Here is a 16330-nt window from a genome sequence, read left to right on the forward strand (position 1 = left end):
TTATAATGATGCTTGGAAGAAGAATGTTTAGGAAATAAAACCAGGGATGAGCATGCAACAACATGGCTAGAGATTAGGCAACTTTACTGGGCTCCGGAGCTGACTGCCAAACTGTGGGCTAGCCCATGGAAATACACAGGGTCTAGGAAGCAGATAGCTTTGGCTCTTGTTCACAGAGATAACAGGGACATCAAAGGCCTCAAATGGTTCCGATGAGGCCTTCAATTCCTGTAAGTTATGCAATGTACAAACACCTAGCAACCTTGGGGGTTGGAGCCAAATGACAACCATCACTAGGACAGCATGTGACTTCTTTGAGATCAAAACACTGGGTAGGTAAGCTTTAAAATAGCCAGCTTCATGCTGGGGATGGACATTTGAGCTCAACCCAGAACTTGGAAGCTGGTGCACTCCTGCAGCTGAGAGAATGGTCAGGTCAGACATCTGGGTTGGGGCATGGTATGAGTGGACTGCGAACGGCAATGAAAAGGGACGAAGGATTGTACACCTGGAAAAGTGAAGACATGACAAGAAGGAAGGGAGGACGGGAGGGAGCACAGAAGGGAGGGAAGCAAGGTGGATGATGGGGTAGACTATTAAAGATGTGTGAGAACCAATGTTGGCATTTGGCAACATCTGCCTACCATGGCTGAGCAGACCTTGCTTAGAAATGGAGAGGCGTTGTGAGCAAAAGGATGAAAGGTAGCTGCATCGTATGTGCTTAGGAAGTACCTCTGGGTGGTGTGTTATACGCGTAGATCTCTTTGTGCACAGTGAGAATCCATGCATCTCACGGCACGCTTCTCAATTTAGATGTGCCTGTTGAGGCTGAGTCTCTTTACTAATGCTTATTTTTCTATCTGGAGTTTTTCCTCCTTTAATGATTCCTAGATCACATGTCTGTGAGATGCTCAGTGGTGAGTTGGGAAAGCTGGATCATTAACCAGACCATTGTCCATGACTTCCTCATATAACACTTCATGCAGAGGGGAGGTGATGTGTGCTGAGTTGACCCATGGGTTCAACTTCGTAGAAGTTCAGAGGTGAGCATCTTCAGGAATCACTATCAAAGAACTGGTCCAGGTGAAAATCTACATAGCCCAGCTCTGCTGTCTTGTCTGTCCGTCTGTCTGTCTGTCTGTCTGTCTGTCTGTCTGTCTGTCTGTCATGAGATAGCTCTCATTGTACTTGCAAAGACAAGGCAGAACAAGTGATGCTACTGAAATTTTATTTTCAGTTAACCTTGCTGAAGGCACTGCAGGCCAAAGATTGCGGCCTGGGTTAAGAGACTCACTGTTTCTGGTGTGCTGGGAAAGACCAGCTTGCTCAATTTTGATGGTGAAAAATAGTTTTCCTAGCATTGCAAAAATTCGTGAAGTATCTCCTCTGAAGTTGTCTGTGGAACCTTGTAGAATTAGAATGTGCTTCTTTCCCTTCTTACAACACAGTGTGGGTGGGTTGTCACAGAGATCACCAGCCCACCTCACTCCCTCTGCTAACTTCCTCTTCAAGTTACCCTTCCTTTTTGAGATGTGGAAAGAAAATGGCAGGGCATCCCCAGTTCTGCCACATATCTTTACTAGGCTCTTGGCACAGTTTTAGGGGGACATTGTAATTAGGACAACATTCTAATAGTTCATTCTTCTACATACTGGCTTCTAGCTTCAGAAGTCCAAGAAAGTGATATTTTTAAAAAAGATATTGATAAAACAGAAACTACTGGTAGCAGTGGTTCAGGAAACCAAAAAGAACCACATATTTTGAGCAAGAGCTTTCATGTTGCTTTGCATGGAGGTAATACAAATCAAAACCTCCAAGTGTGTTCCCTTCCAGTCATAATGTAGGAGGAAACATCTGGAACTGTCTTCTGCAGTTTTACTCTCATGCCTGCTTTTTAAGGTTGTCCCTTTCACTTCTTGTTTTAAGGAAAATGTACTTAGAGCATTTTACTGTATAATCTTATTTAACTTCCTTCAAGCCTTGGGCATTGTTCTGTGACCACTCTTAAGTTGAGAGGACAGTGCACTAGATGTGCTTCATGCTTGGATTTTTAAACACATTGGAGTCGACACATGGGAATGTGTATAGGAGTTCTGTTTCTTCTGGTTGTTACTTCTCGCGGGGCCACTGGCTTAGTTTTCTCAGTGATTGAACTGGGCTGTTTCTAGTCCTCTTGTTTCATAACTAGCATGGAAAATACTTGTCTTCATTGGTATGAAATTTTATTTTCTTAGAGATAATTCCATGAGCCATATTTTAAAAAAAAGTTACTAGGCTCATGAATGCAATTTAAAATACTCCCTACCAATTTCCAGCAAGAGCAAGCCCAGATAGAATAGCTACCCATGATGTCACATGTGCCTCTCTGCATGAAGCTACACTCCTAAATGCTTTAAGTCACTCTCCTTTGATTTACTGTCATGCTAGGGACCTGAAAGTAAAGTTGGTTAGATATACTTAAGCAAACATTTTAAATTTGCTAAAAATTTAAGTAATGCTTACTATTTTTTAGTAAAAAGTACTATTTCATATATATATATATATGTATATATATATGTATATATCACATATATGTATATATACATATATATCATATATATACACACATATATATGTAAACAAACATATGTATATAAACAAACCTCCATACTGGGCAGTGTTTCCACTTTCTACACAAGATGGAGACTGCCCGTTGTGGCCTAATTTGTCTAAGTAAATGATCAGTTAGGGTGCAAGTTCATAGCCAGCTTCACTCTGAACTTGAGTCTCGACCCTTGACCCTTGCTGTTTGCAGTACTGAAAAAGACTGGCAGAAAGAACTCATGGATGCATCTCTCCCAGGAGCTCTCATGCCCCCATGGGCTGATTGCCTGGATTGATGTTAGTTATGGAAGAAAACAGACAGAGGAGTGTTGGGATGACTAGAGTGGAGATGTGGGAAGAGAGAGACCAAGGCTCTATGTGGCTGCAGGTCTGACAGTAAGCCTGTCTTGGTTAGTGTCATCTGCAGAATTCTGGCCATAGGTCTTTCATCCTGAAGACCAATTCTATCCTTTAGACCTTTCTACAACCAAGTGGAAGAATACAAGCTCGCACTGGCCCATGTGCCAATAGAAGGGAAATGTTCTTTGAAGAAGCCTTGTGTTTGTTTGATTTTTGGAAATTTTATGTCACACTCCGTCACTGATTTATATTTATTTTTATGTGAGTGACTTACACTACCAATCTCTTGGCTTCTAATGTGAAAACATTTATAAGTTTCATAATAGAAATTCTTTTTAGGAAAATCAGATACATTATAAGACATATTCCATTTTCAGAAATGTTTAAATGGGAGAAAAGTCTGTATATAATAATAATAATAGTAATAATAGTAATAATAACAACAACAACAACATTCCATGGAGACGTCTTGTGTTTCTAGTGGGCCCAGAACTGTCTTCTGGCACACATCTGTGAGCATGCTGAGGATGGCGAGTCCTCAGTAGATGGTGGACAGTGGTAGGTGTTATGGGGGTCAGTGGTGAGATGGGTAGGGTGCCTGAGGGGTTCTTCAGCCCTCCTTATGCGTTTTGGTTCCCCTCATTTCCATACCAGTAGGAAATTTCCACCCTCTACTTGCCATTAATTGCCTTTGGTCCCAGATAGCCTCTGTTGTAGGACAGCTATGGTTAGCAACAGTCCTGGCTGGTAACCACTGTAGCATCTCTTCCTTTAGATGGGACAACCCATACCTCCATTAGTTACAAAACTGCGCCTTGATTAGAATCAGTGTCAGGGTGGAAGATAGACTTCTGGAAAGGTGTCTGATAAAACCCTCTTGGACTTAGGCTCTGCTCTTCATTCTAGAGGATCTCTTTTTCCAGGATGTCGCCCACAAAACACTTTTATTATTATTGTTATTATTATTATTATTATATAACATATTCTGTTATCTAATAATGGGTTTGTATCTTGGCCCTCTATTTGATGCTTGCTGAAGATTACTGAAAGAAACATCTAGTCTTTCAAGGTGGGAATCAAACACTTGTTTTATAACTCAGTGTGACAATGAGGGAGATCTAAGTTTATCCTCATAGGGAGTGCAGTCTAGCAGGGACGATAGGAGTCAGATAAATAGAGGATTAGACCTGTGCAGGTGAGTTGGGGAGTCTTCTGAGAGAAGGTAGTGCTGCACTTCGGTGAGAAGGATGAACAGGAGCCTGCCAGGAGAAGGGCGGGTGTGGTGCCTTGCTTGCCAGCATTTGTACGGATGTCTCTAGTAGTGGTAGCTGAATCAAGATGACAGGAAAGAAGAAAGTCAAGGAGGGAAGCCTCACCTGCACATGTCAGAGGTTCTTCAACAGCTGCACTTACTGTATGCTTTACTCTGGTGCATGTAAGCTACACTTGAAATTGAATATGTCTTTGAGTAATAGAGAGTCACCATAGTAAATGGTTATAGTGTGTAAATCTATATCCATCAACGTTTCAGAAGTGTTAAATGTTAAATAAACAAAAGACAGAACTCTAAGTTACTGTACACCGTGAGCCCTGGTTGTAAACGTCTTCTCTGCCTGGTTTTCCTAGCCCTTTAACTTTTTTCCATAGGGCATGTGCAACTTTCTATCTTGCCTATTAAATGCACCCTTAGCATACTCCCAAAGGCGCTTTATCTTGTAAATTCACTCAATATTATTTGCATACTACACAACTTTTAGCTTAAAATTTTCTTGGGACCAGGGCTAAGTAGGTTGCTGGGAGAACACAAGTTTATGTTGTTATCAAAATCCTGTGGCATGGAATGTCCTTCAAATAGACTCCACAATCTCAGGAGAAACTGAAATCCCACCAGGGACATTAAGAACACCCTGGCCTCTCCAGGAAGTGGAGGATGAATGGAAATATCTCACGACCTCTCTGGAGATGGCAGTGTGTAGACTGTGGAGTGCCAGCTTCCCAGCCAGGGTCTCTAGAACAGATTCTGCCTCTTCCTAGGTACCTGATCATGAGTATCTCACTTAATTATCTGAGCCTCCACAGCCTCCTCAGTGAAGCAGCACTATGATAGGAACTGCTTTATTGAGCTATTGGAAGGTAATGACAGACTTACATTAAGTATTAGCTATCATTGATAGGTTGTTGATATTCAGCTCTCAGATGGACCTGGGTCAGCAGATTGTTGTTGATTGGATTAGGCCACGGGGGAGGCCAGATACACACAAAAAGGATATAAAATGTTAGCTGGATGAGAAAAAGGGGCTTGCAAGCCCCTACCCCTAGAAGAAGAGCTATTGATGGTTGATGACTTCTAGGGGAGAGAAAGTTTTACTGACGGTAAGGTCGATCACACCCCAGTGGATGGCCCCACATCCATCAGCATATAGGCAGTACAAATTGGACTTGGTGGCTTATTTTTGAAAAAAGACATGAAATTTGGTATGGGGGAGTGAAGTGGACAGATCTGGGAGGAGTTAGGGAATGAGTAGGAGGGTGAATATAATTAAAATACACACACGTATGGAAATGTAAAAGAATTAATTAAATATCATTGAAATTATTCTTTGAATTCTAAAAATAAAACAAAACTCAAAGCCTATTAACAGGTTTGTGTATGTTCTCAGAAGGATGGCAGGTTTAAGATTACTGTGGCTGAAATAACAGAATCTTCAATTCCTTATATAACATTCTCTGGCTGAGAGTTGAGGGGGCTTTAGTGGCTGGTAGTTCCAGATTCACGAGAAATTCCAAGTATTCTCTAATCAGGTCTGATTGGTTATCCAGGTCTACTGGAGTCAGTCATCAAAGGACTTGCTGCCTAAGCCAAGCATTTTGAGTTGTGCAATCTTATCACAGTGCACATCTCTGCCAAGATGCCCAGGTGTTTCAGGCACAGGCCTAGCTCCAATCAGAAGCCAGGACCGAGCACAGGACAGCCTGGGACTGCAACCTAGGTCTGCAGTGTATTAGTCATGACCTCGAACAAGTTTCACAACCCCAGCCTCTCTATCTTTCCAATTAATCTGGAGTAAATGTTTGCATCTTTGGGGTAACTGTAAGGATTTGTAGAAACAGAGGGTGCGAAGCACATGGCATGACACAGCACTTTATTGACAGACAGTCAATAAAGGCGATGCCTGTGCCTGCCTCCCACACCTACATGATAAAGCAGTCAGGACCAGAGAGTCTCGTAGTTCTTCATTTGCGAAAAGCTAAACTAAAATAAGAATCAAATGCAGGAGCTGGCTTAGCCTCCAGGGTCTGGGCTATGTTCTCTGCAGATTTGACCATCGGTCTCCCTGGATGAAAAACAGGACATCAGAATTTCCTGGTTGACGCCAAACAGTGGTTATGAGGCACTAAGTTTTGTACTCAGTCCTTGGCATAGGTAACTCCATCCAGTGCTCTCATTTCACAGTGGGGGAAACAGAGGCAGAGGCACTGACAGCTCACTTACAGTCCTGTTCAATGATAGAGCTGGGATGTACATGTCTGGTGTTCATGTTTGTAACCACTCCAAACAACCTAGACTTCTGACACTGGCTGGAATGATAGGTAGAAAAAGGATGGAAATGACTTTTTCATATGCATAGTTCTGAGTTTCCTGAGCCCCCAAACTGTCTTCTCTTCTCTATGTCCTCCCCAATCCATAGCAAATAGACTACAGAGACACATGGTGAAAGCAGAAACATCTGGCCAGATGTTTGATGAGGAGGATTCTGAGTGTGCACACATGCATGTTTCTGTGTGTAAAAGTACATGGAGCACATGTGTGAACATTCATGTGGAGACCAGAGGACAACCTCTGTTATTGTTCCTCAAGTAGTGATTCTTAGAACTCACCAGGAACGATAGGCTGGATGATCAATAAAGATCTGCCTTCCTCCACAAAGCAAGTATGGCCAAGATGGACACACTTGAGGATGTCCCTCAAGGTTGTGTCTATGGCAAGCCTGGCTAATCAATCATAGAACACATTTTCAATGACTCTGGAATCCACCTCGGAATTTTTCTTAACTCATTGCTCCAGGCATCCATCCACTATTAGTGAGCTGGATGTTGGCCCCGAGGTAAAATCTCATTCACATTCATTTTTGTCTCTCAAATGATATAAAGGCCACTGAGATAGGTTGTGGAGATTGCTCAAGAGACTGTGTGCACTGTGTTCCTTCATCTGGCCAGGGTCGATGAGGAAAATCCCTCAGGAGTGTGTCCAGAAGCCAGAGACAGCTGATCTGTGAGACACCTGAGTGCCTTAGGTCACATGGCTCCTTTTTGACTGGCTGTTGTGGGGTTTCCCCTCAGAAATGGCTGTCTCCTAAGATTTAGGTTTCGCCTGTCTTAAGGTCTTTTTGTTTTCTTGCCTTCTTTCTGTTGGAGAAGCCCAATAGCTCAAATTTCCCAGTCCAAATCCAGCATCCCAGCTTCCAAAGTCGAGACTCCTTCCTCTGGCACTGGATCTTCTCCACTGGATCCTCTCCACTGTTCAACTCTACTTAGCTGCATAGCGCTCCCCTCAGCCTGTTTAAAGCACATGGTCTTCTTCTACCTGGGAACAAGTTGCATGGTGTCAGTTAATGGTCCTGGAGAAATTCTGTCACCACCTTTCCCCCATTTTGTCTAGTCACATCTGGCCCAAGAGTCTCATAACTCACTGAGAAAGCCACTCCTATCTCCTTTGTGCTTTTTGAAGGGAACACATGCCACTAACCATAGTTCTTACCCTCTTATAGTCACTCAATGGTTATGAAGTGCATCTTATGAGCCCCTTGTGACAACGGGGCAATCAGGCCCTAACTGAGCCTAGAGTCTGACCACATCTGTTAATCTCTTGCTCAAGTGTCTGCCTCTGCCACCACACCAGACCTGCTGTGGTCAGGGGATCCACACCATCGGACTTCCTCAACTCCGTGCACATTCTCAACATTGACTGAAACATGGTTTCTCCTCCTGTCTGGACAGCTATCCATTCTATAATATGCCATTTTTAGAAAGTCTCATTTGAGACTGGAGGGCTGTCAGTAGAACCAACCAAGGAGCCTAGGATAGATGTGCTTCATGGCACTACATTCAGGTAGCAGGAGCCTGGGTGGGATGGGTGCCTCAAGGGGAGGAGAGCAGGGAGCTAAGATGTGTAAAGAACATGATATGGACTTAAGTGTCAGCCCCTCTGCTGGGAGCCTTACATTATCTATGTCTCAGTGGTCTCAGCTGAAAAATGGGTCTTAAAACAACCCCAGCCCTATAAAATGGTTGTGAGATTTAAAAGAATAAATGAATTTGACTACAGAACATTGTACCTCATTGATACAAACATTGACTATTACTTAAAATTTCCTGGCAACGGGATTGAGTATTGGTTTTCATTTTCACTTTTACAGTTTTCTGTAGGAAAACAAAGCACGTTATTTGTATAATTTGAAAACCATATAATAAAACATTATTTTTTTGAAATGGGGACAGAGTCTCATTGGTAAAGGGTGTGTTGTTAATCCTACGAGCTTCACTCTTTGTCCATTGTGGGTACTTCAGAATTTACTTAGTTTAGGGAGGAAGTCTTAACTCCGATCCTCCCTCTGTCTTGTTGGCTTGCAAACCAGTGGAGGCTCCAACCCTCTTGGGTAATATTGTGACTGGCTTAGGGAGAGTAGGGAGGGAAATATGACTATGTGTGCAAGAACAGAAGCAAGGAACAAACCGTTTATGGGGTGTTTTACAGTAATACTGTAATTGGAACCCTGGGACTTAGCAAGAATTATGAGGTGGGATAGGCTTAACACCAAACATCTTGAAGTAGTAGTATAGATGGCCCTGGCATGGAGAATAGCTGTATGTCATGGTGTGTGTGTGTGTGTAGAAGACATGTGTGTGTGTGTGTAGAAGACATAGATGTACAGGACCAACCTGGGGCAAGTATTTTCGATGCTGGAACTCCAGCATGAACAGGGGTCCCAGCTCTGCTGTTGAATAAGGGGCAGTGAGATTAAGGCAAGGAAAGGGTCCTGCAGTTTCTGTAATTTAAAGGGATGCAATAAAAAGGATTAACGTGCCACGTTTCCTGCTGGAAGTGGAGAACCCAGAGGTTGCACATTCTGCCGAGAGGTGCCTTCTGCCAGAGAACGTCTTCCGTCTCTCGTAGGCAGACAGTGTACTTTGATTCTCAAGCACATAAACTCTGCGTTGTTGGGGCAGAAGGTTATCTTTTGTCAATATCTGCACCATGTGAGCTGGGGGAAGGGAGGAGGCCATCCATCAGCCAGGCTTTAGCAGCCTCTGTCTTTGTACAGGCAGCTTCTTAGATTCATTGTTTTAAAAGTTTAAAAGTCTTCTTCCATTCAAGGTGACCAATTCTGAATTTCTTGACAGAAGTCTTATATGCAGCACAATACAGAAGCATAACATTGTTTAAAAAACACACACACACACACTCCGATGAGTGTGGTGATGAACACCTGACATGCCAGCAGAGACAGAGGGGGAGGGCTGCAAAGTGGAAGCTTGATAGGTTTAAATAGTGAGTTCTAGGCCATCCAGTGGTACATAGACCTGTCTCAGACCTAATCAAAGAAAAACACAATACAGTACAGTACAATTCTTCCTAAAACTCCAGAAAATGTGTAATAGTTCTCTTCACATACCCTCTTCCAGCACTTTCTTCTACTCTCAGAAGCAACTCATGCAAATAGTTTTTTTAACTCTCTAGAAGTTCTTTCCATGTATACAGTTGTTCACATGCAGATACAGATTTCAGTCTCCATGTAGAGTGCATCTCAATACTTTTGTATGTCAGCTCACTGGTGATCTTTCAAAGAGGATTTTAGTCTTTGCTGTATCAGCAATGTATAGAATGTATTCAACCATCCATACTCTCCAACTTTAGCTTATTACCCAGTTTTTACCATAGAAGCAGTTTGTCAAAGAACAGATATCGTTATGAACGCATACATTTCTCTAAAGCAATGATATATTTTTGTGTGCCAAATGCATACTTTATGTTTTGACAGAAAGCCTGAAAGCTCTCCACCCCCCAGTACCTGTTTGGCCTTTCTCATTAATCATCTAGATCTTTGCTCATAATAGATGTTCTCATCTGTGTGCACGCACTCATGTATTGGTGTGTTGTATGCACTTGTTATTATAGGTGTGTGCACATGTGCATGTACATGTGTGTGCCTATGTGTGGAGCCCAGATGTCTTCCTTCCCTTGTCCTCTGCCTTTATTTTACTATCTTTTTGAGGCAGGGTCTCTAATTGAACTTGAAGCTCATCAGTTCGGCTAGACTGGGTGGCCAATGAGCTTGAGAGTCTGCCTGACTCTCCCCATGATAGTATTCGAGTTACAGGTGCATGACGCCATGGCTAGGTTTTCAGTGTGTGAATCCAAATGAGGGTCCTCACGCTTGCATGACATACAACTAATCTGCTGAGCCATTTCCCCAGCCCTGACATTATCACCTCCTTCTTTTTCTTTTCTTTTACTTTTTCTTTTTCTCTTTGTGGGGTATGTGTATGTGCGTGTGTGTGTGTGTGTGCGTGTGTGTGTGTATGGTGTGTGTGTGTGTATGGTGTGTGTGTGTGTGTATGGTGTGTGTGTGCATGGTGTGTGTGGTGCATGCATGTGACTGTGTGTGTGGATGGGCACATACAGACATCATTCCCCCTATCACTCTCTGCCTTATTGCCTTGAGACAGGGTCACTCACAGAGGCAAGAGTTCACTCTTTGAATTGGGCTGGATGGTCAGCAGCCTCCCTGGATCTGTCCCTACCCCCACCAATGTGGTTGTGCAACAGTAGGCACCACAGGTATATGAAGCATTTGACATGGGTGCTAGGGATTTGAACTCAGGTCCTCATACTTACATAACAAGAATTCTTACCCATTCCTTTGATCCTCATCTTCCCATTTCCCCTTATCAGCTTTTGAAAATGTGATGGCAATTGAATATGCAAAGGTCGGTGCTTGTATTTGCTTGGTCCTGAGTTCTAATGTGACAGAAGTTTCTGCATGTTGTTTGTGCTACTCTGTACTGGTAGATTTTTCAATGTAACTTCAAACATTAATAGGACTATTCCGGAAGCACCTCTCCTTCAGAGCTGATGTGCACTTAATGGTCACAACATGCTTTCATTTTGGGAGGTTGGTAGTTAGTAGACACCCACCGTGTGGATGAAATCCCACAGGCCAAGGCTCTCTCTGCTCCTTGTCAATTCCAAGTCTCAGTACCTCTACACCATCCTCTGCCTCTGTGGCCTGGCTTGCAGACCTCCCCAGAACAGCCACTGAGAGCTAATGTAAGCACTTCAAAGGACTTGGAAGAACATGTTCTAGAACAAGCCCAACCTCCATCTAGATAACTTGACATCCTGATGGCATTCAATTTCAAATTTATTCCCACAATCCCCTCTCGCCTACTCACCAGGTACTCCATGTGCATCTCTCCTAGTGGGTTCTAGCTTCTAAGACCTACTCACTGATTTCTTGAACTGCTTGCTCTCTGCTCTCTGCTTGTGTTTGCTGATGGTCTAGGATTGTACTCATATAATTTCCTTCTGACCTTAGGTGCCACACTATAATTCAAGAAGGCACAGATACTCAGGTGACCCTCATGTCACTTGTTATGTAAGAATCCAGAATGCCACTTTGGAGTTGGTGGCGTGTTCTAAGAAGTCTGTGCATTCCCTTGAACTGACTTTTATGTTTTCTCTCAGTCAGTGACTGTTCAAGGAACATCCCCTTGATTCAGAGATGGCCATGGGGACAGAGAAGAGAAGAAGAGATGGTACTCATGGCTACTGTGCAGCACACACTAACTAGCTAATTACCTATCCTTCTCAACAGACTCCCCCACACCTATAGTGGATAAAGAAACAGGCTCTTGGGGATTAGGGTGATTTACTTAGAACTATACAGCTGTCAAGTGGTAAAACAGTCTAAGGTTGTGTGTGTGTGAAGTTGTGTGTGTATGGTGTATGTACATGGTATATGTGTGTGTGTATACAGTTGTGTGTAAGGTATCTGTGTGTGGATGGTATGTGTATGTACATGTGTGTGTTTGTATATGTATGCATGCATATCTCCTGTGTTTGTGTGTGTGTGTGTGTATGTGTGTGTAGGATAGAGGAGTAGCGCCCAGTTAGACCAGTCATATTTCGTGTCCCATTCCCTTGAAGTCTAAACTTTGTCCATTGACTTCAGTAAAGCAGACATGGAGCTCAGGCCTTTTTGAGAACATCAGATACACCAGAGGCCAGACTGAGGCCAGAACTTTGATCTCTGTGCCAAGGGTGCTCTGTGTTGGACCTGCTGTGCTGAGATGGACAGAGGTAGGGTCATTGTGGCTGAACTTTTGGACTTTCTTATGTCATTTTTTCTCATTTGCTGCTGCTTTGCACTGAACTGGGATATTTTCCAAAAGAGAGGGTCACATGTAACATGTGCCTGGCATGAGCTGGGTCCCGTGATTCCTTCTCTCTGCTTGGGGAAATTATATGTAAACAGAGAGCTTGCACCAATGTGAGATACACAATAGTGGATATCATCGAACAGAAAGGCAAAAAAAGATTCCTTCCCAGATAATCTGAGACAATGAGATTATGGTTAGGTAGCATTTTGAACCATCGAGTGATGGTTAATCCCAAAGAAGTGTGTGTCATTAAATGTATTCATGATAATTTCCTCTGAATTTTTAATCATAACATTTTAACATAATAAACTTACGTGGTAATATGTTAGAAGCATGTGAAAGTGTAGGTAGTGATCAGGGAGACCCTCTCCACAATGCAATACCCCTGGAGTTCTCCCTGAGAGCCAACTATCAGCTGCTCCATGACTGTTCCAGAACTAATGATTGTAATCTTTGTATATATACAATAAATATACCCATTATTTATTTCTTGTGAATACAGTCAGCCATCCTGCCTAGCAACCAGCAAGCTATCCATCTCTCTTAAGCCTAACTCTTTGTGATAAAAAAAAATAATGCAAAAATGCTTGAATTTAACCTCTTCTTTGGGATTTTGTCAGGACCAGTACACTCCTAACAGAGGGTCTTGGGTTCCTGGTATGCCTGTCTGAGAAAATTCTTCAGTGGTGGCAGGGGTAAAATAACCCACACACCAAAGATGTCTCCCTGATGGCTTTTGTTTACCCAAACTACACTATTCATTTCCTGGGTCCTATCTTGTTCAAAGTAGCATATGAGAAGTTACCCTTTGTCAATGATAGTTCCAGTTGGGTGTGAGTCCATGGAACCTGGGCTTCAGTAAGTCTGCCCTAACTCATTCCTTATCATAGAAGAATGCCAATTTATAATGTTGATGTCCATAGGGATATAGCTTGATCACATATGATAACTTGCTAGATAACCAAACACTCTACCAACAAAGAAATCAGCTTTGTCTGCAGCAACATTTTTCCCAGTTAAGTGGCAAGAGTGGAGAGCTGAAAGATTTCTGACCCCATTCTTCATAATTTACTCCAAATTGTTCACAGGAGAAGTCAGTAAGCTGCTGGGCATGGTGCCCAAATAATACTCGCTAGAGAGTGGTTCTGTGTTTCTGAAGGGTTTTCTCTTCAAAGGCATGAAGCGAACTGTTGTATCTGTTCCTGATCTATCCAGCTAGTCTGGAGAGCTCTGGACTGACCCCTTTAGTAGGTTCTAGCTTCTACGACTCACTTTGACTTTTAACAGTTAAATTTTAATGGGGACATAATTAAATAATTATGTTTCTCTCAAATGATTGTTGCACTTTAGTTGTGGCAGATGCCTACCCTTGCCTGGCTTAAATGGAGGCGACTACTGTAGGTTACTAGCTGAATATTCTAGAGGTAACTTCAGGCTCTGTAGGGTACAGAGGCCAAATCTTATCATCAGAACACCTTCTCTGCCATGTCTCTTTGTCTTCAAAAAGAAGCAGATGACTCCCATGTGGGCTCTAGATGTTCCAAACAATCTGGTTTTCATTATAGCATCTCAGAAACCTCATTAAGTCAGCTTCTCATCCCCCACTACTTATATAAAAAAGTTTTAGGACTGAATCTCATTGGATCAACTTAATTCCAGTACTCACCCTTATGCAGCTAGTTTTATGTCAACTCGACACAAGCTAGAGTCATCAGAAAGAACAGAGCCTCATTTGAGGAAATGTCTTTATAAGATCTGGCTGTGAGGCATTTTCTTAATTGATGATCAATGGATGGATGGTGCCATCCATGGGCTGGTGGTTTGGGTTCTATAAGAAAGCAGTCTGAGCAAGTCATGATGAGCAAGCCAGTAAGCAGCATTCCTCCCTGGCCTCTGCATCGCTCCTGCCTCCAGGTTCCTGCCCTGCTTGAGTTTTTGCCCTCACTGCTTTGATGAACTGTTACATGGAACTGTGGGTGAGATAAGCCTTTTCCTCCCCATGTTGATTTTTGTCATAGTGTTTCCACAATAATATTCCTAACTGAGATACTATCTTTGCATCTTTGTGGTCATGGATGCAGTATCCTGATATACCAAGGCTGAGATGAACAGGACCTCACCTCCTCCCAAACCACAAGAACAGGAGTGGAAAAAAGGAAGGTCAAGAAGCTAGAAACAAAAGAGTAGCATCAGTCCCTAGACAAGTTAAAGCATAGATCTGTAATGTGAAGTCCAAGTATTGTTCCATAAAGGGCCAGTTAGCATGTATTTTAATATTTGTGTTTAAACTACACAATTCTCCTCATGGGATTAAAAAAAATCCATGTGCAGTAGCTAGACCTTGGTCTTGGATGTGTTTTAATGAGATCTAGTTTCTGGGAACAATCAGTAAGTGGGCTGTGCATTGCCTGTGACTGTAGTTCACTGACCCTGGTCAGTGAAGTGCATAAAATCTTTTTCTTCTATATAATCTAGGAAGTTCAACAAATCCTATATGACATATAGAAAGTATTCAATGGATGGTGGTTATCATCAACATTGTACAGAAGTAAGGACAACAACAATGATAGTATTGGTGGTAATTCCATCAGCACTAACTAAACAACGAGACACGATAAAGTATGGGTCATATGTCAGTGATGTATGCTAGGATTCTTTCTTCCTGCTGGTCGAGCTTTCTTGGCATAAACACAAAGAACTGAAAGGCAGTGCCCAGGTAGGCTACAGAAATATTGTACTTTAAAGTTGAGCCCTAAAAACTGGGGAGGTGGCTCAATGTGGTAAGAGTCCTTGCTGTGCAAGCATGAGGATCCAAGTTCAAATATCCACCTGTCTATCTGTAATCACAGCACAGAGAGAGGAGACAGAAAGATCAGTAGAGACCAGTAACTAGTGAGCTTCGTTGAACAAAAATGATGAAATTCAAGTTCAGCGAGAGACCTTGTCTCATGAGACTCAGATGAGGAGTGGGAGATCAGGATGCTCGGATTTCTCCCCTGGCCCGCACAACAGCACATACAGGCACGCACCCCCAACTTCACTCCTAAATAGATGAGCCCAAGACTCAGATAAAAACATGTCACATGCACAAGTTTGCATAACAAGTTAGGGGTGGCTGTGGAATTTGTGTGTCTCCTCCAGACCCTCTTACAGTCTTGAAGAACTCTGTCTTCCAGGCATCTGGTATGCATAGTAGATCAGAACACAAGTACACACAAATGGATATTCTTTGATGTCTTGATCCAGGCAGGGAAATGTGGAAGTATTGTTAAGATTCTTGCCATGTCCCTGATCTAGTAGAAAGAACTGATTTGGGATGGGGGTTGTTACATGACTCTGGGAAACTCCTTGCTGTTAACATGACTCAGAAGTCCATCTCACATAAAGCTTATGAAATGTCTCTCAGTACATTTGAAAGGAAAGAACTGAATAGATGCTTGGTCACTGCGCTACTGACTACCCACTTTGCTACTGTTTGAATTGGCTTAGAAGGCAGGAACTGCCTAAACCACTAGTCCTTGGGTTGGCAGGTGTAAAGATTCCCCTCAAATTCCCCATGGCCAGAGAGAGGCCTGTGGGAACGTCTGTGTGCCCTGAAATTTACTCATCAAATTCTCTACAACTCTGGGAAACTCTCCCTAGATTTTGGGTAACCAGGCACTCTGCAGTAACCACGGGAGGTGGATAGCTCTTCAGCTCCTGTTTCCCACCTTTTAAGTTTATCCCCACTCTCATTACCCAGATCCACTTACAAAACCCATTATAAAAATGATTTTTGTGAATCAAGAAAACAAACCCCAGGATCTTTGGTCCCCAAGTGCTATAGAAAACTAAGCAAGGTTGGTTGAGAATTTGGTTTACCATTCCTCTAAGCCAGGGGCCAGCAAACATTTCCATGATGAGCCATGATCTGCAATTTCCACTGAGGTGATGGTAGGGTTTCAAT

General features: G+C 42.8%; 1 protein-coding gene across 3 annotated transcripts in view; it reads left to right on the forward strand.

Moving 5' to 3' along the window:
- Positions 1–336: 336 nt before the first annotated feature.
- Slc1a2 (solute carrier family 1 member 2) overlaps positions 337–16330 on the forward strand; it is a 75509-nt gene continuing 59515 nt past the window's right edge. For 2 of the 3 annotated variants that reach the window (XM_028766839.1, XM_028766840.1), the window contains exon 1: positions 337–435. In XM_028766839.1, coding sequence (XP_028622672.1) covers positions 428–435 — 8 coding nt within the window. In that variant the 5' untranslated portion in view covers positions 337–427. Of the gene's footprint in view, positions 436–891; positions 1044–16330 lie in introns of all 3 variants that reach the window. The other variant, XM_028766838.1, reaches the window with a different exon arrangement.

Source organism: Grammomys surdaster, unplaced genomic scaffold (genome assembly GCF_004785775.1).
Source record: "Grammomys surdaster isolate TR1022 unplaced genomic scaffold, NIH_TR_1.0 170, whole genome shotgun sequence".
NCBI classification, from domain to species: domain Eukaryota; kingdom Metazoa; phylum Chordata; class Mammalia; order Rodentia; family Muridae; genus Grammomys; species Grammomys surdaster.